Below are 23,777 nucleotides of genomic sequence, written 5' to 3'. Positions count from 1 at the left end.
AGTGATGTGGATTTGTAGACTCTCCCCCCACCACCCCAATCACGTCATGCAAGCAGGAAAGCATGAAATTTAAAACTGCCTAACGTTAAAAAATAAGTCTCTTTTAATTTATTTGCGTTCTAAAATAGAGCCCTTATCTGAACCTTTTTTCCATATAAAACTCTGCTTAGTGATGTGCAAGATTTATCAAGCCCACGTCACATTCCCTTTAAAATCTGAAGTTCAATCACTATTTGTTTTCTACTATTATACTATGTTTTGGCCACAAGTGTTTATTGGTCTGTCATTGCAGTAATTTGCAACTTCACAATAAACCAGTCTGACATTTTGGGTCTTGAAGATACATACCATATATATTTCTTTAAAAATAATCATACTTTTGTAAGCAATACTTTACAGTAGACACCTCAAAAATCTACCATAGATGTGAAACTTAAAACGAGAAAAATTTAAGTTCTAAATCTTTATACATATATATCCAGATTTCTATATATATTATATATACATACAGAAGTATATATAAAATATATATAATCAGATTTGAAAAATGAACAAAAACTGGGCACTGTACATAAAGTCTTTTTAAAACTCAAACAATAGAAAACTCTTTAAACATTAAACAATTTTAATAAAAGTTTCTGTACAATGCTAAGCAGTTTTATTTACACATAGAAAATGTAATAGGAGTAGTGTTTGAAATTACAGAACTCCTTAAAATTTCAATGGCAGGTAAATCTGGAAAAAATAACAGCATTCCATTCACAAATATTTTCAAGCAATAAATATGTATTTATAAATAGTGTAAATTTACATCAAGATTAGAAACAAAAATCACAAATCTGAAGTTTATTCCTTAGTCTATGTGCAATCCATTATCTTTGTGACTTGGCTGTTAATTTTTTAAACATTTTTATTTAGGAACCAAAAGTGTAATAACCGTCATGGTTTCAAAACAAGACAGAAAAAACATAAAAGCAGTAAAAAAGTTCCTTACCTAACTTTTCACATTAAAAAAAAGTTGACCAAAGAAAGACTTAAAATTGCTAACTACCTTACAAAGAAATGACCAGCTAGGCTAGTTGTTTTTTTTTTTTTTTCCAAGGAAAATTCTGAAGGGGAAAAGATAGATGAAAACCAATTCGTCAGCCCAGAAATAGAGAAATATAAAAGAGGTCGTTTTCAAGTCAGTAGTCTGTATGATTTTGCCAGTTTTGTCAGATATATACAAAACATGGAATTTATTATTCTTTTTTCTCTGAAGTACAGCTGATCAGCTTCAGGAGAGTCCCGGAGTAGGAGCAGTGCTCTCCCCTGTCCAGTTGGGTGACAGTCCGCACTGGGAAGGTTGCATAGACACAGTTTTCAGCCAGCAGCCTTACGAGATAGCTACAAAAACCAGTGGTGCAGAACTGAGTTACTTCCTGAATAGCAGAAAAGGTCTCATTTAACGTCCATGGAACACTATCAAGATGAGGAGGATGGTAATGGAGGAGCCTGCAAATAAAAGGGACGTTACTTTGGTATTCGCACTGTTAACGGTGTTCCCTAGCTCAAGGCTACAGGCACAGTCGGCCTCTGAAGGTAGGCGAAGTAAGGGTTCCGAAGAAAGTTCAAGGGCCTGCTACACAATGTCAAGGAATAACTTCCCTTACCTTTCTCTCACCTGGGCAATTTTCCTAAGGGTCTAAGACCACTGCTCTACTCAGCGCACCCACCTTTTTCTGTACTTCGCCAATCAGTCAAAACCTCTTAGGATAAGTTATTAGGATGCCCGTATTTTAGACTGCTTCCAAACAAACAAAACAAAAAAGGCTTGTGGAAAATGATTTCACGGATTATAATTTCATCAGTGGCTCGCTTCAGAACCTATCTCAACGAGATCATATATTTTGCTGAACATAATTCCAGAGCATTGTCTTCTTCTTCAAGCGATCTTGAAGACCATGTAAGTGAAAACGGGAGCTACATTTCAGTAATTCAGTTTCTGATCACATATGTAAGAGAAAAGTACTGGAGGAAGTCAACAATTCATAAATTATATCTGTGTTTCTATTCATGAAACTATTGATACGCTAGAGTAAAAAGCTTCCCCCTAAGCATCTGCTGGTTAACATTAAAAACTGTGTAAAACTTGTAAGTATACTTGAATTTCATAAGGTTATGTAACATACCAGGAAGTTAAGCTCCATCAAATATTCCCGGGAGGTTAATAGTTCTGGTAACGACAAAACTTTAAATAAATATAATTAGCTGTAAAAGCCGAAGTCTATTTAAGACCACACTTACGGATTCATTTTGTGGACACTAATAACCTATGTACACATTTTATCAACTGAAATCGAATGACACAAAGGCTATGACAGTGTTCTAAAAGCACAGAAAGATTTTAAAATGTCATTACTGTGACATTATTCAGCCTTGGACTCACCCAGGAAGAAAAGTGAAAATGAAATACGCCAAGTTCATAGGAATAAATACTTGGAAGGAATGATATGACTGTTTCCTCATGCAGTATCCAACAAGCGAAAGGAAAATTTAAATATTCCATTACCTCCTACTTTTCAGGTGGCAGAACAAACACTGCCGCTTCCCTATCCAGCTAAGTATGTACTCACATGTTCATTTCACTTACTAATGTAAATTGGTCATAGACTTGCATCAGGTCCTCCATTTTATACTGTTCTAGCACCACAAAATTTTCCAGGTTTCCGCTGGTTTTTCGTGCACAATCTTGGCAATGCACTATGTAGGTCTTTCGAGAATTGCTCTCATTAGTGACAAAGAGCAGATCAAAAACCTCCACCTATTTTTATGCAAGAGAAAAAGCATTCAGTGGAGATCATGGTATTTATTTATTGTACTGTTTTGGTATAACCACAGAATTCTGCTTTACGTGGAATTGTGGACAGTGATCTCTGGTTAAGAGTAGGTACTAAGGGGCGCCTGGGTGGCTCAGTCGGTTAAGCACCCAACTTCGGCTCAGGTCATGATCTCGCGGTCCGTGGGTTGGAGCCCCGCATTGGGCTCTGTGCTGACAGCTCAGAGCCTGAGCCTGCTTTGGATTCTCTGTCTCTCTCTCTCTCTCTCTCTGCCCTTCCCCTGCTCGCACTCTCTTTCTCTCTCAAAAGTAAATAAACATTAAATATAAAAAAAAGAGTAGATACTAAGACAAACATGGTCATGTCTGAGAATCTTTAAGAGAGCCAGGTATATTCTGTACCAAACCCAAAGACATGGGTGGCACAGCACATGTAGGGGAATGATCTCTGAGAATGACACACTCGTTACAACCACTGGCAAAAGCCTAGTTCAAAGGCTGATCAAGGTCAGCCTATTTTTGTTTTGAATCCAAAACACTGGCATACAACCAGAAGAAAGTGATTGTTATTTTCCATTTACTTGTCGGTACTCATCACGGAGTACTGTCTTCTCCCACAGACTGAGCTCCTCAGATGAAGACTATGCTTTACTCACTTTTGTACCCCCAGAACATACCACAGTGCTCACACAAACCTCAAAACCTACGTGGTGAATAAATATAATCTGATTTTACAGATGAGGAAACTGAAGAGGTCAGTGACGGTGAGTATTCAGTTATAAGCCTCATGTGAGGGAACAGGAGTACAAGCAAAAAGTGTGCTCATGAGTATTGGATGATTTTAGAAATAACAACCTCTACCTTTTACAGAAAGACTGATGAATTGCTAAGGTTCAGGGGGGATAAGAAAGAACAGTTAGGGGGGCGCCTGGGTGGCGCAGTCGGTTAAGCGTCCGACTTCAGCCAGATCACGATCTCGCGGTCCGTGAGTTCGAGCCCCGCGTCGGGCTCTGGGCTGATGGCCCAGAGCCTGGAGCCTGTTTCCGATTCTGTGTCTCCCTCTCTCTCTGCCCCTCCCCCGTTCATGCTCTGTCTCTCTCTGTCCCAAAAATAAATAAACGTTGAAAAAAAAAAATTAAAGAAAATAAAAAAATAAAAAAATAAGAACAGTTAGGGATAGGAGTCATTCTCAAATTCTGAAAAGCTTATACACTTTTTTTTTTTTGAGGCATAACACACCTATCTGATCTCCCAAAGACTTTTTTTTTTTTTTTTTTAAAGAGAGAGAGCATGAGCGAGCGAGTGGGAGAGAAGTAGAGGGAGGGGAAGATTGAGACTCTTAAGCAGGCTCCACGCCCAGTGCACAGCCTGATGTGGGGCTCGAACTCATGACTCTGAGATCAGGACCTGAGCCAAAATCAAGAGCCGGATGCTTAACTGAGCCACCCGGGTGCCCATGATCTCCCAAAGATTTAACTTTGGCCAGTTATACAACATCAGAATAGCTGATGGATTCAACCATTTCAAATAAACGTCAGTGTCAGAATACAGAATTTCAAGGTCTGAAATGGATCACTAATATCCTTGGCTTTGGCAAATCCTTGAATTTATACAATCAAATTCAATGAATTTATTCAATGAGAATACTCTCATGACCTCATGTCTTCTTTGAACAGTGTGTTCACTAAAATCTCAGTATTCACCCACCGTTTTACCATTACTATCAATGAACAACAACGTGAACCTAATGATCCGAACTAGAAAATTTGTGAGCATTCTTCAACCTGTCCCTCACTTCTGCCATTTGATGAGTTGTCTTGTGGATTTTACTCTCTAAATATTTTTGAATTCCTCTCCTTCTTTAATATTCGCACTACAATCTAGGGAAGGCCTTGGGATAACAACTCTTAATTAAGACCCCTGTAACATAGCTTCCTATCTCCATTCTCTCCAATCACATTTCTCTTTGAAACACATACCCACCGTTGCTGATGCTCAGCAAAGCTTCCTACCACCTAGACTTTTAAGTAGAATTTGCATTGCCTGTGTGCCAGCCACACTGGACGACTTAACCCTTTTCTGAATAAGCCATTCCATTTCCCAAGTCGTGCCTCATAATAACATTCACTCTACCTCTAATTCTCACCATTTTTTAGCCCACCGAAGTCATACTCACTCATCCTTGAAGGATGGACTCAAACTTTAATACTTTTGTGAACTCTTATACCGATACCAGGAGGGAAAATTAGGTCACCCTCCCCCTCAGTGTTATCGTAAGTCAGTAAGACCAACCTCACATTCACCACAGGCTCATGTACAATTAGTTGTTTATAATTGGTCTTCTCCGAGTAGAATGTAAGCTCTTTCGGAACAGGTACCACATTAATATCGGTTTCTGCTTCTCTTGCCAGCCTTGGCCACAGGAGATTGACCAACGTCTTATGAATTACACTAGAGCGAACAGTGATCTGCCCGGAGCTGTACCAAGCTACATCCACTTTCCTGTCTTCTGCATGCATCTGGATTATTCCCAGTTTAAAATCTCAAGACTAAACTTCTTGATGATCATCATTTGTTAAAATATCCCTCAGACAGAGGACACTGTAGATTACTTTTAGAATTAATTCATTGTTACCAAAACAGTATGTCCTGAGATTCAATTTTAATGAAATAGCTAAGTAACAAGAAAATAACAAGCCTGAACACAATGTCAATTGCAGGAAGCTGCAGGACAGAAGAGCATAAACACATTTCAAATAAAAGTAACTAAAGAGAATCCAAAAAAGTAGGGAGGTAAGAGGCTTTATAAAAAAACAAGATTGAACACAATGTCAAATTCAGTAAGCTGCAGGACATATGGGGATACGTACATTTTAAAGAAAAGTCACTGGAGAGAAACCGAAAGTAGAGAGGTAAGAGGCTTTGCAAAACAACTGTGGGTAACAACGGTTACTTACCTCACAAATGCTACAGTAATGCGCAGGCTCTTCTTTTGTCCGCCCATGCCATATAATCTCTTTTCCTGCAGCAATGAGAGCTTCCCTCAATGTCTGACATTGCTTCAGAGTTCTCAGAAGACAATACCTATTATGGGGGAAAAATTATTTATGACCAGCAACAGAAGACTGGATGTTTTTAGCATAAGAGATGAACTACCAGAAATATAGAAATGCCAAGACACCAGGTTGTAATATCTGTGACTTTATCTTTTGTCAATTTCTCAGTGTCTTAATTAAAAAAAAATAAGGCCAACGCTCAGCAAGTCTGATGACAATATTAGATCATTTAAAGATGAAAATGGATATCTGAATATCAAAATATAGTGACCTTAATATAAAAAACAAAAACAAAAACAAAAACAAAACAAAACAACAAAAAACAAAAACAACCCTGACTCCTTGCTTAAATAGAAGTTGCTAGTTTTGGCTCTTATTTGGGCAAGTCAATTAACCTCTTTGGGAGTCAATGTCCTCACCCTTGACCTAAGGGGTATAAATTCCAGATATGAACTGCTATGATTCTATTAAGGCAGGAAGACACATTATTTCTATCACTACTACCTGGACACTCGTAAACAGCATCGTCTGCGTAACTGCTTCTGAAACTTCTGAGTCTATACACAGAAAACCATTTATAGATTTCGGCACTACACAATACAAAATTGGTTTCTCTACAGTGCTAAAGAAGAAAAAAAGACATTACTTGATTTTAACTTGAGGATAATATAGTGGAATCTTTCATTTACACTACCACGAGTGAACTCTTCTTGTAATTTATAACTTTTCTACACTCATGATACTAATGATACAGTGAATCCTCCATTTGTGCTGGTTTCCCTACAGTTTGCTGTCATTACTTGGAATTGTCTGCTAAATTCTCTTAACTCTCCTGTGAATTACTGGCTCAGGTTCTCCATTTGAAAGAGGCTGGACTAGAAGATCTCTAAGGTACTTTTCAGCTCTCAAATTCAGAGACAATGAAAATGCCCTAAAGAAAAGGAAATGGGTTTAGCAACTGAGTACTGTTTGAAAGCAAAGTTCCTGCCGATTTTATTCACTGCCTAGGACAGTGCCTGGCATATAGTAGGTGCTCAATAAACATGATTACTTAAGTGAAATTTAAAGTATCATAATAGCATATTTAATTTCTCTTAATTTACATTTCCTTTCTATTTCCTAAGTTACAAGGTCATAACATTGTTACTCATCAGAACCCATGTAAATTCAAACCAAGGTAAAAAAGATGACTAAAAATATGTGTTAATTTATTTAACAAATATACAACAACGGCAGCTTTACAGTTGTAAGGCAGATCCTTTCAGTTTCACATTCAAAGAATTTCACTCTTAGTGTGGCTCCGGCAATTGTTGTGTTTAACTTACGTAGAAACCAAGTAACGCTTTAGATTCTGGTTGCAGGTCAAAGGTAGGGCAGCTGTGTGTGGAAGGGGCGGCAAAGAGGTGTCAGGGGAGGTAGCAAGTAAAAAGTCAGATCAGGGCAAAAAGAGAGGGCATGTAATTCTAGACTGTGCCACCAGCTCTTGAACAGTACCTGCTCCTCCCTTTTTAACCTCTCCGTGTCACATACAATTCGCCCCTGATGCCACTGAGCTTACTGAACAAGTTTTCCAAGCAGGGCCTCAAAATCAGGTCTCTTTCACAGGAAAGTAACGCCTAAAACTTTGCCGATACCTTTAGAAGATTTGCAGACTCCGCTACGCTCTTGTGTGAGAGAACAAACAAAAGTAATAATACAATAAAGGACATAAATAATAAAACGTAAGAAACAGGAAGCATGGTATTAGGGACTTGAGACATGGTATGCCACGTAACCCTGTGCAAGAGGCACATCTCCATCTTACGAATGAGCAAACTAGGGTTCAGAGAAGCAAAATTTGTGTGATGTCATAAAGCTTATTTTGAAATGGTTTGTAAAAACAAAACCTCCAGCCTCCGCTATCTCACACTGTACTTTCTTCTTGCTGGTCTCTCTTCCTGTCTTTCTACCTGCCTGCTCCCCCCCTCTTCTCTTTTGAAGATGAGATTCTTAAAAGCTCAGCAAATTTAAGTTTTTGTTTCTCAAACACACAGCCTGGCTTCTGTGGAGTACTACTCCACTCTACTCAGCAAATGAACTTTAACCTCCAATGCTACAGACCACTTTGGTAGACTACAGTTTATAATTTATGGCTCATCGGGTAGTTTCACCCAGAAAAAGGCCATTAGTATGTATTTTTTCCTGCAAACAATGAAGGGTTAGAGCTAGGGTTATTAGGAGTAAATACTAAGCCATGAGTATTCTGCTTCTGGAATCACAGCTCCAGAATTTTTATTTTGGGAGACTAGAAAACCGTCAATTCAACTAATGCGATCTGACAACGAATCACCAAATTGTGGCTTCCCCCCCTTGTCCTTAGGTCTTTTCCTTCAAAGTTTTTGTTTCTTCCCATTTTCAAAAGGTAGCAGTTGAAACAGAAGGAGAATTGAGAGAAACAGAGGCTCTTCTGGAGTCCACAGCAATGAGCAGGTCCTAGAGAAAGGATGTGATTCAACTGAAGGGTAGGGAAAAATCCATAGAAAATAAAAACATTTGGGGAAAGGATTCCTAGAAAGATCTAATATTCAAGACTTAACAGTCACCTGTTCTGCTTTGGTTAATCACAGACTCTGATTTCATATGAAGACAACATTTGAGTGCATCGAAGAGCTAAAAAGTAAGAATCAAACAAAATCACTGTTGTCGGTTTCCTCTTCACTTCCCTTTTGATGAGTTTTAATAAATTTATCTTACAGCAATGAAGAATGCAACTTGTTAAAAGCGAAATACATCACTAGCAAAAAGTGTAAAAATGTAGAAGACAGAAGATGCTGGTTTTAACAGATGCATTTTAGGAACAGGGTCAGAAATGATTTCAGGGGCTAGAGAAGCAGGGAATTCTTTGACTTTTAAGATCAGTCTGGTGTCAGGACCCAAGCCCTGTTTTTAGCTGTCTGGATGAAAGACTACACAAAAAGGCAGGGGATATTAAAGACAGCTCTAGCCTGGAAGAAAACCACAAGGAAGAGGCTGAGTGAGGGCTTGTTGTATTTGAGGTTACACAGTAGAATCTAACCCACCCCAAAAAGCCATCTACAAAGATGGACCCACAAGAGGGATGAACTTTTAGAGAACCATGTTACAAAGGGCCTAGAAATACAAATATACTTGAAATACCAGAATAAGAAAACTCAAGACAAATGTAAGGACAAACGATAACGTACAATATAATCATAATCAACACACTGGGCAAAAGATAAATAGACAAAAGTATGCCACGAATGCTAGAAGGAAGGAGAAGCTCATCTTCAGTTGAGGGGGGATGGGAAATCACAGCAGTTTCCATAAAGAAGTTGTCAATTTAAATGTGAGCAAGGAGAGGTGGGAGGAAAGGATCTTCTAGGCAGAGGGAATGCCATGAACAAAGCTAGTATGGGGATTATTTAGGGAACAAATAACTGTTCTTACAAGATTTTAATCTTGGGATGGGATTTCTGGGGACAGGAAATTAAAGGAACAAAGCCATAGTGACGTTACGTAACGTTGAAGTTAAGACGACACTGGGAACTACTCAGACATTCTGGGGGCAACCTGACCAAGTTTCCAAAGTAAGTTCCCAAATATCAGATGAAACATGGATGGGTTAACTTGGCGTGACACTTTCTAAATCTTTACGGTAACAATCTTAGCCACTAAGAAGTAGGTGGTGCACAAAATTAAAGTACACCAAGAGGTGCCTCGCCTTGACCAATCTTCCTGAAAAGAGCCACGCAGGCAAACTGAGCCAACATGTGAGCCTTTGAAACATACCTGCCACCTGTCACTCCAGGGGAACATTCCTCTAGGACAACAGTGAGTGTCTGAATGTCAGGAAGACATCGAACAGTTTCATTTGAACCAACCACATGGCGGAAACTCAAGGTCTCAGTCAATGATAAAATGGGTATCTTAAGAATTTTAAACTCTTGGATGGAAAATCAAGCATGAAAGCAAATGTTAACCATGAGGATGCAGAGTTTTAGAGTTTTTGGATTTTGTTTATTCAGTGTTCTCACAAAGCAACCGTAATGTTTTACATAATGGTGCTTTAGAAGACCCAGCCCCAGGACAAGGACACCAGGATCTACAGGCACAATGGACTGGTCTTCATGGCTAGCCCCTCTTATCCAATTATCAGGCCAACTGGCGATTACCAAAGAGTTAGACTACACCTCATTTATCCATTTAAAAATGGGAATCAAAGGGAAAAGGGAGCTAATACTGAACAGTTTGCTGTAACGTGTACTCAAAACCTCTGTGCTTGTGATGAAGTTTCTATCACGAAGATAGGGTAATAATCCATAATATGTGCAAACGAAAGGGGGAAACAAAAATACTGTTAGTTTTAAGCGATCTAATCTAGTCTAGGATGTTAGGGACTTGCCTGATCAGAGGATTCATCTAGGCCACTGTGAAAGAGATTCCTAGGGTTCTTCCCATACAGCTCTGAATTTACTTGTTAAGAACAGAGACTAGAGACCTAGTTAGTAAGAGTCTCAGATGATTTTTATGATCAGGCAAGTAAGAACCAGTGCAAACCTCTTACTTCTTAAGCGGTGAGATGGGAAACAATGTCTAAAACTTGTAGCATTATTTTTCAACAGGCCTTGGTATGATACCAACTTCACAAGTTACATGTTTACCGTAAGACCATAGACAGAAAACTGCAGAGCAGATAAGAGAACATTCTAGAGCTAGACTGCCTGGGTTCAAATCCCAGCTCCACACATACTTCTTATCCTCCATGCGTCAGTTTCCTTCCTGCAAAAAGATGACACCTAACTTACAGTGCTATTGTGACAATTACATATGTTAGATAAAGTGCTTACATTAGTGCCTGGCAGTTAGTGATATTTAAATTTGACACGTCAAATTCTTAAACCGTGTTGAAATGATTGTATCATGAATAAACCGAAGTTATTTAATTTGAAAAAACGGTGCAATGAGTGCCAACCAAAAGTGCAATAATTATACCAAAAAGAACACAAAACAGATTATTTACAAGTATTTGGTCGAGATCCCATTAGGTCAGGATTTCTCAATCTGGGCATTACTGTCATTTTGGGCTGGATAATTCTTTGCTGTGAGGGGCTGTCCCGTGCACTGTAGGATGTTTAGCAGTATCCCTAGCTTCTACCCACAAAATACCCGTAGTACCCATCCCATTCGAATCAGGACACTGCCCTCATGTTCCCTGAGGAAGGGGGCAGGGGGAGGCAAAACTACCCACATTTGAGAACCACTGCACTGGGTCCATGAATATTACCTGAAAACCGGAAGGTGACGGGGGTTTCTATCAGTGATATTAATAACTGTAACTACAGCTACCATTTGCTGGGCGCTTACTCTGTGCTAAGACCCACATAATACTTGTGGACGTTATATTACAAAGACAAAATTCTTATTCCCATTGTTCAGAAAAGGAAACAAAGACCAGTAGGGTTTGGTAATTTGCCCATTCCCCCCACCGCCAATAAATGGAGAAGCTGAGATTTGAAGGCAGGTTGGACTCCAAACAACTACACAGAGCTGCCCTGCCTGGAATATTTCCCTGAGGTATTAAATAGCACAGAATCTAAGACTTTGGAAAATTACACAGGAAAGACAAATAACGAACATATAATGATCACATATACACAAAAGGCTCAGAGAAAGCACATAAAGCATTAATATTGTGCATATAAAATGGTACGTTTGAAAACAGAAATATAAAAACAGTGCTTTGTAAGTGGTCAAAAGAATGACAGAATGATATGGCAAGAACTTAAGTTTGTGGGGGTGGTTTTTAATGGACTTGGTACTATTGAAATTTTAGAAAATTTATTTTCAAGTATTGGCTTATAAGTTATTCGCATTTTTAGAAGGTATAATCACCTAGCAGATTACAGGGAGGTTGACAAGAGACTGTATATTGGGAAAATTAGCCTTCTACTCCTTTGCACACTGCCTGATATGCTCCTCCCAAATCTAAGACTTCCTAATATTGAACTTTTCAGAGGAAAACGGGGTATCTGGCATTCTGTTTTTGACATCTGAAAATGTACTAAACTACTTATCATCACAGCGGTTGCAGGGGAACTAACTAGTAGGAGGTGGCGAAACCAGAGTTTCCAATGTGTCAGAAACACGCTATCATTACATTAACCTGCTAACAGCCTAACATGATTGCAGCAATTTAAGCTGTATTTGTTGGAATTGGCCTTCTCTACTGAGATTAAACCATTCAACTGCATCTGAGAGAATCTACTACTGTGAAAGCCTGTTCATCTACAGGGAAATCTCATCAGTACCGGCTCCAGAGCTCACTTGCTACACTATCATCTGATTCCTTTTCAAGGGTCCTGTTAAAAGGAATACTTCAATGCTAAAACATAATGAATATACGAGCCTTATGAAAGTGACGTTAAAAAGAGCCTTAGCACTATGCAGGGGGAAGATGCAGGCCACGGCAATGTATCTCAAATATCTGAAAAATGGGAATTACGAATTTTCAAAGAACGTTTCTCTTAGCTCCCAGTCAACCAGTTTTAAAATTAAAACCAAAGGGTAAAAACTGTATATTCTGATGAAGATGGATAAACAGCAGCAATAATCTCCCCACCTTCGACTTTAGGTGTTAAAGTACCTATTTAGTAAAACCTCATTCATGCAAGACCCACCAAGGAGAACACCTATGACACAGTTTTACACTGGAGTGGGAAAGGGGTTTACTAAAAAAATGCTGTCAATAGTTCTCAAAAATGTACAACCCAAATAAAATTATGAGAAAGCAAATTCACAACATGGAACTCTGTGTAACACAAAAGTCTGCCCTCCTCAAAAAAAAAAAAAAAAAAAAAAAAAAATCACATAAAAAGACTTGTAGATTTAAAAGAGACCGAAGACACAATGTCTGCATACTGAATTCAATGTCAGCATAGGGGCTGGTGGGGTGGGGACATTTAAGAGCTACAAAAAGACATTTTTGGGTAGTTGGGAGAATATCGATTGTAGACTATTAGCTAATTACTATTGAATTTCACATCTTAAATATGTTGAACAGTACTGTGGTTCCACGAGAATATCCTTATTCTTAAAAGATGCAGATGGAAGCATTTGGGGTCATATCATAATGTCTGCAAATTACTTTTTCGTATGGCTCAGCTAAAAAACTCTGTGCCATGCGTGTGTATACAGAGACTGCTAAGTGAATGTAGCAAAAACTTATCTGATGACTCCAGATGAGGTTAGATCAGGTATTCACTGTACTCTTCTTTCAACTTGTTTGGCAGATTTTAAAAACTACAAAATAAAAAGTTGGAGGAAAAAGCAGAAACCAGTTCGGGAGCGGGGGTGTGCAGCAATGCGTTATAAGCAAATATGATGTATTTTACAGAAGAACAAGATATCACACTGGAAAGCTCGTCACAGATCCATGAATTAAAGGAAACGATCGGTAAACGGCCTCAGGTTTACAGTCTTTCTCATTTCTTTGTGTGGGCACTGTTCTACTTTAAAAATAGCTAATGGTTCAGAAAATTTAACTTGTACCCCTTAGGAGGGAGTCCCCGTCAGCTGGCTGAAAGCCATAAATGTGTACCTCAGACTCCTTCTCTAAGCAGTAGAGCCCTCTAGCCATCTGGTGACCTGACAGAGACTCCCACTAAAACATCATGCGAGGAACTGACGTTCTGCATGTCTAAAGCCCACCAAGCTGGTAATCCCAACCCACACCTAACTAGGTTCCTCTCTTCTTCCTTGACCCCTAGCTTCATCAACTGCACGAAAGTCCCGCTGCCCGGCCCAAGGCAACGCCCCGGGAGCACCCGCCTCCACACCCAGTCCGTCACCAAGTGTCATCTATTTTACCCTCAAACCTTGGTCTCTCCTCTGGTCTGAACTGCAGCGACTATTCTCATTTATTCCTCTAAATCTTCTGTGCTCCATTTTATGCTTCATCTTGCCGCCAACTGATCTGATATGCAAATATGATCATCATTCAAAAGATTTTAGCAGCCGATGCCAACGTGAAGTCTACCTGAAATTTTTCGCAACCAAAGTTTAAATCCATACTCTTCAGCTGATGTGAATGAAGAAGTAGGGCTCAGACCCAAAAAGACATTTAAAAGTTTGGTCTCAAGAAGGAGAAACTAAGTTTGCTTATGATGTATGGGGTATGTGGAAAGAAGTTTATGTTCATTTAAACAGTTGAAGGAAATCAAAAGAGAGAGTTACATACTGAGCCTCTACTGCCATTTTTCTAAGGAGTTAGGCTGTTAACTTTATGAGTCAAGTTCACTGCATTGTGAAATGAAAGCAGTAATCAAGATAATGAACAGTCTTTTGACCACGCCAACAACGCAGGAGGTATTTGGGAGAATGTGAAGCAGAGTATGAAGATTAGAGTATTTTAGTTAAACAGCTAGGATGTAGAAATTGAAAGAGATTGCTACATGACTTACTCAGATAAAGTACTTTATGGAATTGGAGGACTCTAAAGGACCCAACTGGAACTTGGAAAGTGCAAAGAAAAAAAAAAAAAAACACCAAGAATAACGCTGACTGGTTTAAGCAACTACAGGTAATTCATTCTCAAAATGATATCAAGGAATTAGCAGGTGACAACAGGAGATAGCACCATTCTCCCACTATTAAATCCCTTGGTGCAAACACACTTTCAACCTCTTATACTACTGCCAATTTTTCATAAATTTTACGTAAACTCACTTGCTCTCAAAACTTGACCTGAGGCTATAAAATAGTTTTCACTTAGCTCATCAGAGTGACCGTAAGATTTACTACAGAAATACTAATGTGTTTGGTTTCAGGATAACGTCACAGACCCTACTCGAAGGACAAAATAGATCACATGCGCCTTGTATTACTGTTCTAAACCCAAGGAATTCTGAATACTGAGCTACATTTGGCCGAAGGGGTTTAGGATAAAGGACCATGGAGCTGCAGTCCTGCTACTTCTGTGGGGCCCTTCCTAAATGTACCCCTCTCTCAGAAGTGCCTCGCTCTGTGCTCCCTCATTTTTTTAAGCAGTATCTTCACAAGCAAAGATCACGTATTTGAACGTATTGACTATTTCCCCATTTATTATAAGCGGCCTGAGAAGTCATCAAATCCCTTTCTCCCCGAGCACGATACCACAGCACCAACTCAGTTCACGACAAATATCAAACAAATATGAAGGCACGAAAAGAACTGGGTAGAGCTCAACGGGTGAGGAGATGTGAAGGCACAAGGTAAATTTTGCTTACATTCTTTTTGATTACAACTTAGCTATGAAGACCTAAAACAGAAAAGTCACAGTGTCGATTCACAGTATTTAAGAACTAAAAACAATAATTCAGGGAGGAAGTTAAGCTCCAATCCACTTCTTACATGGAGCAGGTACTTTTTTTCTTTTAAAACAGCCTACAAGTCACACATTCCATGTGTACGGAATGGATCGTTTACCAAAAGAGAATTCAAACAAGGAGAAGAAAGGGGGGAGGTGTAAACATTGCGGTTCAGATTAGAGGCTTCAAAATATGAAAGAGAGTAGTAAAAATAAAATGGAAAATTCAAGCACTCATCGGATGGCATCGGTGGGAACAAGAGCTGACAAAGTAAGTGGGGGTCGGATCTGAGGTACAAAAGGGGATTTTAAAGAAAGAATGAGCTCGTGTGTGTGCCTCTGCATGCTCGGATCAGTTGGTCACTGGGGAGCGCAGCAAGAGAAGTGACTGGGGCATATCAAAGGTAGAAAAAGCCAAGTGCTATGGATGGTGGAGTAAACAGGAGATGAAGAAAACGACTCCAGGCAGAGGAAAGGAATGCCAAGAGAGAACCATTCCTTAAGAACTGGTACAGCTCACAGGCCAGGACAAACCGATACCAGGCTTGAGGACCAAAGCAATGATGTGGGTACAGTTTTACAGCAACGACGAGCCTGTGGAAAAAGACCCCCTCTATTTCCGTAACAATATATTCCCCATGCTCTCCTCTGGCCTTTAGTTCATTCACCTATCCGCTTTTCTTAAATGAAAGTATTCCTCTAAGCTCTGTCCCCAGCTCCTCCCCTTTTCTTTCTCTCAAGGCAAAACCAAACGGCTAGATAGAAGACTCCCTAGTCTGCCAGCTTTAACTTCGCTCTCTGGAGTTCTGCATTTCCTACAGCTTCCGCTAAACAGCTCTATGCAACTATTTTACCGGCTCCTCGAACTTGCCACCGCCCCCAAATGAAGTCCCGTGCCACAGATACATACAAGTGGCTTTTACGCAAGACAGCTGTGGGCTTAAATCTTGGCTCTAACCAACTGGGTGACCATGGGATGCTGAGAGGTATAACTGAGATACAGTCTGGGAAGCACTCTTCTTAGTGCTCAGTGAAGTACCAAACTTCACTTATTAGCTGGCATTATTACTAAAACCATCTAGGATCCAGACTTGAAAACCCAAACTACCTGTGATTCATTCCTCTCTCTTACCATGCAAAAACTTCCTCTATTTATTTCACTGCTAGAAAGACCTGTAGGAAACCCAAATTAGATCCTAGTAGTTAAAAACCCACCAAAAGCTAACAGAAGAGACTTAGCGATTGGCACACAATCCACAATCCACCAAGAACTTTTACAACTATAGCTTATTCTACTATTCGCCACACACTTGTCCTCAAGCTCGAATGCACGCCAACTGTTGTTAACACGTACGTAGCAGAGTTGTGCCCTATATCCGCTTAAGATCATGCAAATATCCAGGCCGGAAGAAGTCGGGGGAGGGAGGAGCCAAAGAGGTAGGTGTTGGGAACAGAATGAGAGCAGGGGGAAGAAAAGATGAGCTGGCCCTCTGGGCAGCAGGACTTCCTCTGAGCCTCTCACAGACCAAGCAGTTTTCCATGCCGAGTATGATCCTAATAGTACAGTAAGGCCCTCCACATAAGCCAACTATTTTGCCTGGTGCTCAAGTGAAGAAAAGGGATTTATCCCCTCATGGGAGGAAAATGTGACTATGCTGGACTGAAGGAGATGTGGTAGGTACTCCTTTGTAGATGAACCGAAGCATCTTTCTGCTGGCGCAAGAGTTGGGTCTTAAACTGGCTTTAGGTGTTCCTCCTCCGTCCTCTGTCCTCTCCCTGCCTCCAAATCTTTACCCTTCGCACAAATTATCTGCTTCCCAGAGTACACTGGCTTTTCTGAGTCCGTGGAGCTGGAAAAGAATCCAGTGGACCTGTCGTCGTATTTCTTTCAATCTACTTATTTATATGCATTTTTCCTTCAAGACAAGACCTACACCTGATACAGTTAGACAAACACACATACCCTCTGTGCCTAGCCCAGAGCCTTGTAACATAGTCAGCAAATATTCATTAAACAAAGTACAAATGAAAGAAAGCGAACAATGCTGGCTGGGGAAAAGTACATTTGTAGCAACAGCTGAGCGACTATGGTTTAAGAGGGACGTTTCTGAAGCAAAATTTAGGGGTCTGAATTTATGGTGAACATTTACAATCAGTGTAATGACAAAAGGAGCTTGCTAATCACATCTCATGACAACTCAAGCTGGGAGCAGAATTCTTAATATAACGAGGGACACAATCAAGATTCAAATGATTGAACATTTTGTAGTGCAGAGTAAAACGAGAGTCAAATGAGTATGTAAGTGCACTCAGGTTAAAAAAAAATAAGGTAGGTAGGAGGAAAAACAGTATCGCGGGTAATTTTCAGTTGGAAACCAGCCAAATTGGTGTGTATCCAATTTCAACACAACACAATTTTAAAACAAAGATGATACAAGGGTGGATACTCAACATTTCCAATGTTAAGAGGGATAATGATAAACTGGAAGGAGTTTAGAAGGATGACAAGGATGATGGGGGCGGAGGGATGGACATGATAGAAGTGAGAGATGTTTAAATTAACGTGGGCCAAGGAGGAAGAACAGGATAGGACAATGATCTTTCCTTGATTCCTGTCAGATATAATGAGATAAAAGGACAGACAAGTCCTCACACCCCACCACCAATTACATTTATAGAGTACGGTCCCCAAGATCCAACTTTTTAAAAGGATTTGTACATCACTTGCTACGATTTGGGTTTCATTACCTCGTGTCTCTCCTACTACTTCTGCCCAGGGCTAAATAAAATACTCCAAGTGATAAAGGACCGTATCGTAAGATAATCCAGAGGCGTGTTACCTTGGCCACACTATTTCTGTGTGAATGAAATTTTGGACTTAGGTTTGAAAGCATTTTATTAAGGCAGGATTACTTTTAAATGACAGTATTTTGAAAACAACATATGGTGACCAAATTAATATAGCTGCAGGAGAAATATTTAATGTAAGTACTACTTTAACAAAGACGAAAACTTATTTTATATCAGTGAGTATAAAGCAGTGTATTCCAAAGTGAGTTTTTGAGATCAATCCCTTAAAAGATACTGGTCAAACAAATAAGTTTGGGAAATACAATACATTATAGAACCCTCTTCCTTCCCCATTCACAAAACACACCAGCACTTACAGTCTCTACAACAGTTTACAAAAACTAATAAAAGAAAAAAGGACTTGTAAAACTTTATCTAATCCATCTTTTTCTGTATTTCTTTGACCAGAATCCCCCACCTTTCCAGGGTAGGGTCAGCAGTGGTAGAAAATACAGTTTAGGGAGACACTGCTATATAGCACTGTTTGAAAATAATACTTCTGAAAATATCTGCAAAATAGCTAGGACAGAAACTGACAATAAATGAGAAGCTTACTAGGATACACATATTCAAACAACTTGCATTAGCTGTTTAAAGCAGCTAAGAAAAGGGACAATTAAAGACGGATGATTTCATTAAAACAATTAAAAACTTGTTGTTTTAGTTAAATCCCTCTATTAAATGCTAATTTTTCTGTACCAGCAAATTATTTTGGGATGCCATTCTCTCCCTGTGATACTAAGGGCAGTCTTTCGATATTAAAACTCAAGTTCTCCTAGGAACCAGGTGGTTCACAGGGTAGTGGGGAAGCACTGGTCTGTGAATCTACAGGTTTAGAACCATCCGTGTGCCTTCATTCCTCTTCGCACCATAGTGTCCTGACTATTTGGAAGGGAAGAAAACTTTTACTGTGTGGATTCTCATATTACATTTTACTAGACTTCTGGACCATTTTGTTGTGATGTCAACAGATTTCGATGGGGCGGGGGGGGGGGGGGGGGGAAGTACTGAATAGTTAACACTCCCCAAAAAGAGAGGGACTACAGCAGTTTTAGAAAGCACTTACTTAATCATTTCAAAAAGCTTTGGATCTGAGACCTTGATATTTCGTGCCATATTCCAGGAAAGATGAACCATGGGTACTATTGACTTCACACTTTGCAATTTGTTCCATTCGTACCGTTCCACTGCCAATTTATACTGGCAGGCTAGGAAAAAAAAAACAGTTATAAAGCAACCCAAAGTACCAAAAGATATGAAGTTACCATTATCACCTCCTCAGATGATATCATCAATACCAATTCTGAAAACCTCAAAACATTACAAAAATAATTTTTATGTTTCTTTGATAATTATGGTCATAACAATAGTAGGGAACACACAAAGAGTGCTTACTGTAACTATGTGCCAGGCATTGTGCTGAGCTATTTTTATACATTATCTCATTTAATCTTTATCACCTTATTAATTTTATTATTCCCATTATACAGATGAAGAAATTGAGGCCCAGAGAGGTTATATAACTTGCCCAAAGTTGCAAGAGCCAGGTCCTGGTCCTAATCCAGGTTGTTCTAGCTCCAAAGGCCATATTCTCAATCTGAAGTATCTACTGCCTGAAGGCAGGCATAATTCAAACAGATTTTGACATAATAGGGCTATTCATATGATATAACCACATAAAAGAAACATTTCAAAGAATGAATAACCACTCTACTTTGCCTTCTCCCATAAAGGGTTTCCTTTATGAAACAAAATCAAGCACTCTAAAAATTATGAAAAGTATATCTTCCTTGTATATAAAGACATAAATTTATTATTTGCTGAGATCTATGGTCTTGGATTTCTACCTACTAACTTGAATTCAATTTCTTGTACTACAAATAAAAATTCTACTCAAGGAGATACAACTTTTCCTCCAATTTCTAGTGAGTTATATTCCAAGAAAAAAAATAAATAAACCTATCAGATACAATCTTTTATAAATTAAACTGTTTTGTGTTTTTTTTTTAGCATATTCTTTAAAATACCTGTAAGTGGACCAACATTCCAAGCAATGTTGTTGCACCAGCCAATAGCCTGAACCCAATGAACAGTGCCTGCATTTATCCAGACCAAATCTCCAGGTCGCTGAATAAACCTATACACTGGAACATTTGCTTCATAAAGATCTTCAAGGTTAGGCCACCAAGAACCCATTAGGAAATTCAAATTATTTCTGAAATAAGAAAAAAATAATGCGAATGGATCAAACACTTTAATAAACTACTTAATAAGACTGGAAAACAAGGTCAAAAGTTATTAAAATATGCTCTTTTGGCATTGCACTGAAACATAATTGCCCATGGAAGAAGAACTACTCTATGAAAAGTGAGTGAAATTACAGTTAAGTACTGACAACTTCTCCAACGATCAGTACTACGACCTCAAGCTGATTTTTCCAAGATCCAAATGAAATCCAAAACTTTTAAGTAACACATACATGAACCTTTCCTTTCACTAAAAGCTATCTGACTGAACCCTTCTTCCTGGAGTACCAAGAAATCTCTAAAACGTAAAGGGAAGGTACATGTAAGCATTAGGAACTTCCATTTCGGAGGGAAGGTGGAAAACAGAACGGTCTCTACTGCTGTTTTGAATCCTAAATAGGAAAGGGGGACAGGGTGTCAGCCTCTACTGTTCTGAAGACTGCTTACCTAAAACTAGGCAGCTGAAACCAACGGCAAAAAAAAATGAACAATCACACACATGCACAAATAACCATCATCACTGCCACCACCACCAATACACTTTGGAAACACTCTACGGACCCTAGCAGCGAGCTTTGACTTAAAAATCTGGCTTCTTTTTCTACCTTGTCAAGATACAATGTGAAGTATTTTTTAAACTATATAGCAAACTTTTCCTACAGAAGAATTTTATAAAATTAAATTGGCTATATTTGGGGGAAGGAAAAAGTTGCAGAATGGAAATGTTCCTTTCCTTAAGATCTAAGAAACAGTCTTCACCGTATTTCTATGTCCTGCGCCGAAGGATAAAGTGTACTTTGAAATTATTCTCACTGGTTTAAATTTAATTTTTTGTCTAGATCAAGGGCTGGCAAACCAGGGCCCGTGGGCCAAATCCAGCCTGCCTATTTTTGTAAATATAAATTTTATTAGAACACAGCCATGCCCATTCACTGGCGTATTATTATGTGTGATTGTCTACTTACTGCAGTGACACAGTTGTGACAGAGACCATATAGCCTGTAAAGCCTAAAATATTTATTATCTGGCTCTCTGTGGAAAAATCTCACCAACCTCTGATGTAGATGGAATGTCTGCCTTATTTTTTTCCTTGAAAAAAATGCAAGGCTGCTCTTCAAAGTCTAGAACAGACTGCCAATGGTAGCCTAACTGCAAGGGATATGGATTGGCTTACTGTCTGTGATAAGGCTAAGTACATATACAGTCCAGAAAAACTTGCCTATGAAGCAAAATATGATTACAAACACAAATCCTGTTCCCACTTCACCCATGTGTTGCCATCATAAAATTGGAGAAAACGTTCTATCCAAAAGCAAGCAAAAAAAACGCCCCCAAAAAACAAAAAATTAAAGTTACTCAAAAAAGCATCCTTTTTATCATATATTCAAGTGAATGGTTATTTCAAGACAGATATTGTTTAACGTCATAACACAAGCTACAGACATGGTCAATATCAGTATCAAAAGCAACAATCCTTCTGTGAAACAAAATTACACTGAAATGCTGAAGTAGCAAGTGCTGTTTCTGCAGCTTAAATTTACCTAGCCCATCATACCTTGATATTTTCATTATCCCCAAGTTCACACTTTTTAGACATGATCTGTCTCTTCCAATTATCTTTGTTCCCAGGTTACCTCCCCATTTAGAGAAGGGGGAAAAAAAAAAAACCCAAATTCTAAATCCTAAAGATTGTAAATCCCTACTCAGAAATAATGAATAAGGATCAGTGCACTGTAGCTGTAATAATATACCACTATCTCACAGTTTAAGAAATACAAATCTTTCTAGAGCGCGATGGAGATTTATTTCCTACACAGCACTGCTCTTTCTCTGCTACTACCAGATTGCTGGTCCATAAAAGTAAGCACAGATTAAAGTAGATCAGGTAATTTCATCAGAGCATCTGAAACTTTAAAATTTCACATCTTTGGATTTCTTATCAGAAAGGAAATCTGTATGTTAAATAGCAGAAACAGTGAAGGGTAGTTATCTTTTGCTTGTATATAAGGACATTTGGGACTAATGGGGGTTCTGGGTAACTATATTTACACTTCTTACTAAATCAAGACATTTACGGCAAAGATCCTGTAACCCAAAATAAAAAAATTACAAGTTAGTATGTGGAGTATGTGTGTAATTAGTTTTCAAAGTCTCTCATAATGTAAATGTTTTGGGTGGTTCCCCCATTATCTTCTTGGGGTGGGGAGAATAAGACCAAATGTATATATAATTTATGCTTTTAACCATAATAATTTTTCAATGTTATTACTAACTGAAAATATCAGGTGCTTACACAATGGAGTACTTTAAAAAAAAACAAAAAAAAACCCAAAAAAAACAAAGGAGAGAGTAAGTTTCCATTTAGACAAATAATCAAGTTTAAACCAATGAGAATAATTCCAAGGTACCCTTTAACACAAGATAAATAAAGGAAGGCTATTTCTAGGAGCTTAAGGAAAGGAATACTTCCACTATGTGAGTTCCTTCAATTATAGAAAACAAAATCTGATGCAGCTGATTACATTTTATAAAATTCTTCTATAGGAAAAGTTGCCAATACAGTTTTAAAAAGAACTGACATCATAGTGATAGGGCAAAGAGTAGGATGTTCAAGCTTGAGTTAATTAATAACCTATAACAAAGGTGCTCAATCACAGAATTCCTTCTACTTCTAAAACCACTTATAGTAAAATAATTTCTCTTGAAATACAGACCTCTCACATGAGCCTGTATTTACGCATCAATTGTTTAATTAACCTAATAAACAACTCAACCTTCCTATCCTCTAAATTCAAGACTGTTACTATTGCATGGAGTGCTTTCAGAGCATCTTTCTTAAAGTATTCTCAGTAATACAAAATAATAGGTTTGGAATCAAATCAATTTAAATGAATTTTTTGCCGAACGGTAAGCTGGTTACATACATTAGGATATCCAGTAAGTCGTCCTTTACAATTACTGTTTTTAAATAATTATGTTTAAAGAAAATTTAGTTTGGAAACCTACTTTTCACAGAAGTCATTCAAAACACCCCAGTAACCTTCTGGGACAACAAACCATTCACAGTCACCTGGACCAATATTTATGTTAACTGAACAGAAGTTGTTATTTTCTTGGTGGCCTGAAATGTGAAAAGAAAAACAGTAATTAGCATACTATAAATTCTATAGAAAAATAGGTCTTTAGAAATGAGACCTCAGAAATGTTCAGCAAAGAACGTTCTAGTGGTCTTCAGGTGTCTGTCATTATTTTTGTGTCAAGTCTAGTTTTAGAGCAGAGTTTGGTCAACTCCTAACTTATTTAGTAAGAGCTTCTGCAGAGGGCAGCCTAAATCATTATTAAAAGCGCTAGAGCCAGGCTCCTAAGCTTATGAACCTGGGCAAGTTGCTAAACCTTTCTCAGTTTCCTTACATTTAAGATTAGATAATAACAATTCCAATAAATCATTCTGTTGTTTTGAGGAT

General features: G+C 38.6%; 1 protein-coding gene across 8 annotated transcripts in view; it reads right to left on the bottom strand.

The window, feature by feature from the left end:
- Positions 1–252: 252 nt before the first annotated feature.
- Positions 253–23,777, bottom strand: part of KDM6A (lysine demethylase 6A) — a 208,130-nt gene continuing 184,605 nt past the window's right edge. For all 8 annotated transcript variants that reach the window (XM_045471883.1, XM_045471885.1, XM_045471880.1 and 5 more), the window contains 6 exons: positions 23,320–23,434; positions 20,095–20,282; positions 19,134–19,275; positions 5,776–5,902; positions 2,633–2,803; positions 253–1,494 (listed from right to left, as the gene is read on the bottom strand). In XM_045471883.1, the coding sequence (XP_045327839.1) occupies positions 1,465–1,494; positions 2,633–2,803; positions 5,776–5,902; positions 19,134–19,275; positions 20,095–20,282; positions 23,320–23,434 (773 nt within the window). In that variant the 3' untranslated portion in view covers positions 253–1,464. The remainder of the gene's footprint in view (positions 1,495–2,632; positions 2,804–5,775; positions 5,903–19,133; positions 19,276–20,094; positions 20,283–23,319; positions 23,435–23,777) is intronic.

This window comes from Leopardus geoffroyi, chromosome X (genome assembly GCF_018350155.1).
Source record: "Leopardus geoffroyi isolate Oge1 chromosome X, O.geoffroyi_Oge1_pat1.0, whole genome shotgun sequence".
In the NCBI taxonomy this organism is placed as follows: domain Eukaryota; kingdom Metazoa; phylum Chordata; class Mammalia; order Carnivora; family Felidae; genus Leopardus; species Leopardus geoffroyi.
This window is presented reverse-complemented; position numbering and strand designations above follow the sequence as displayed.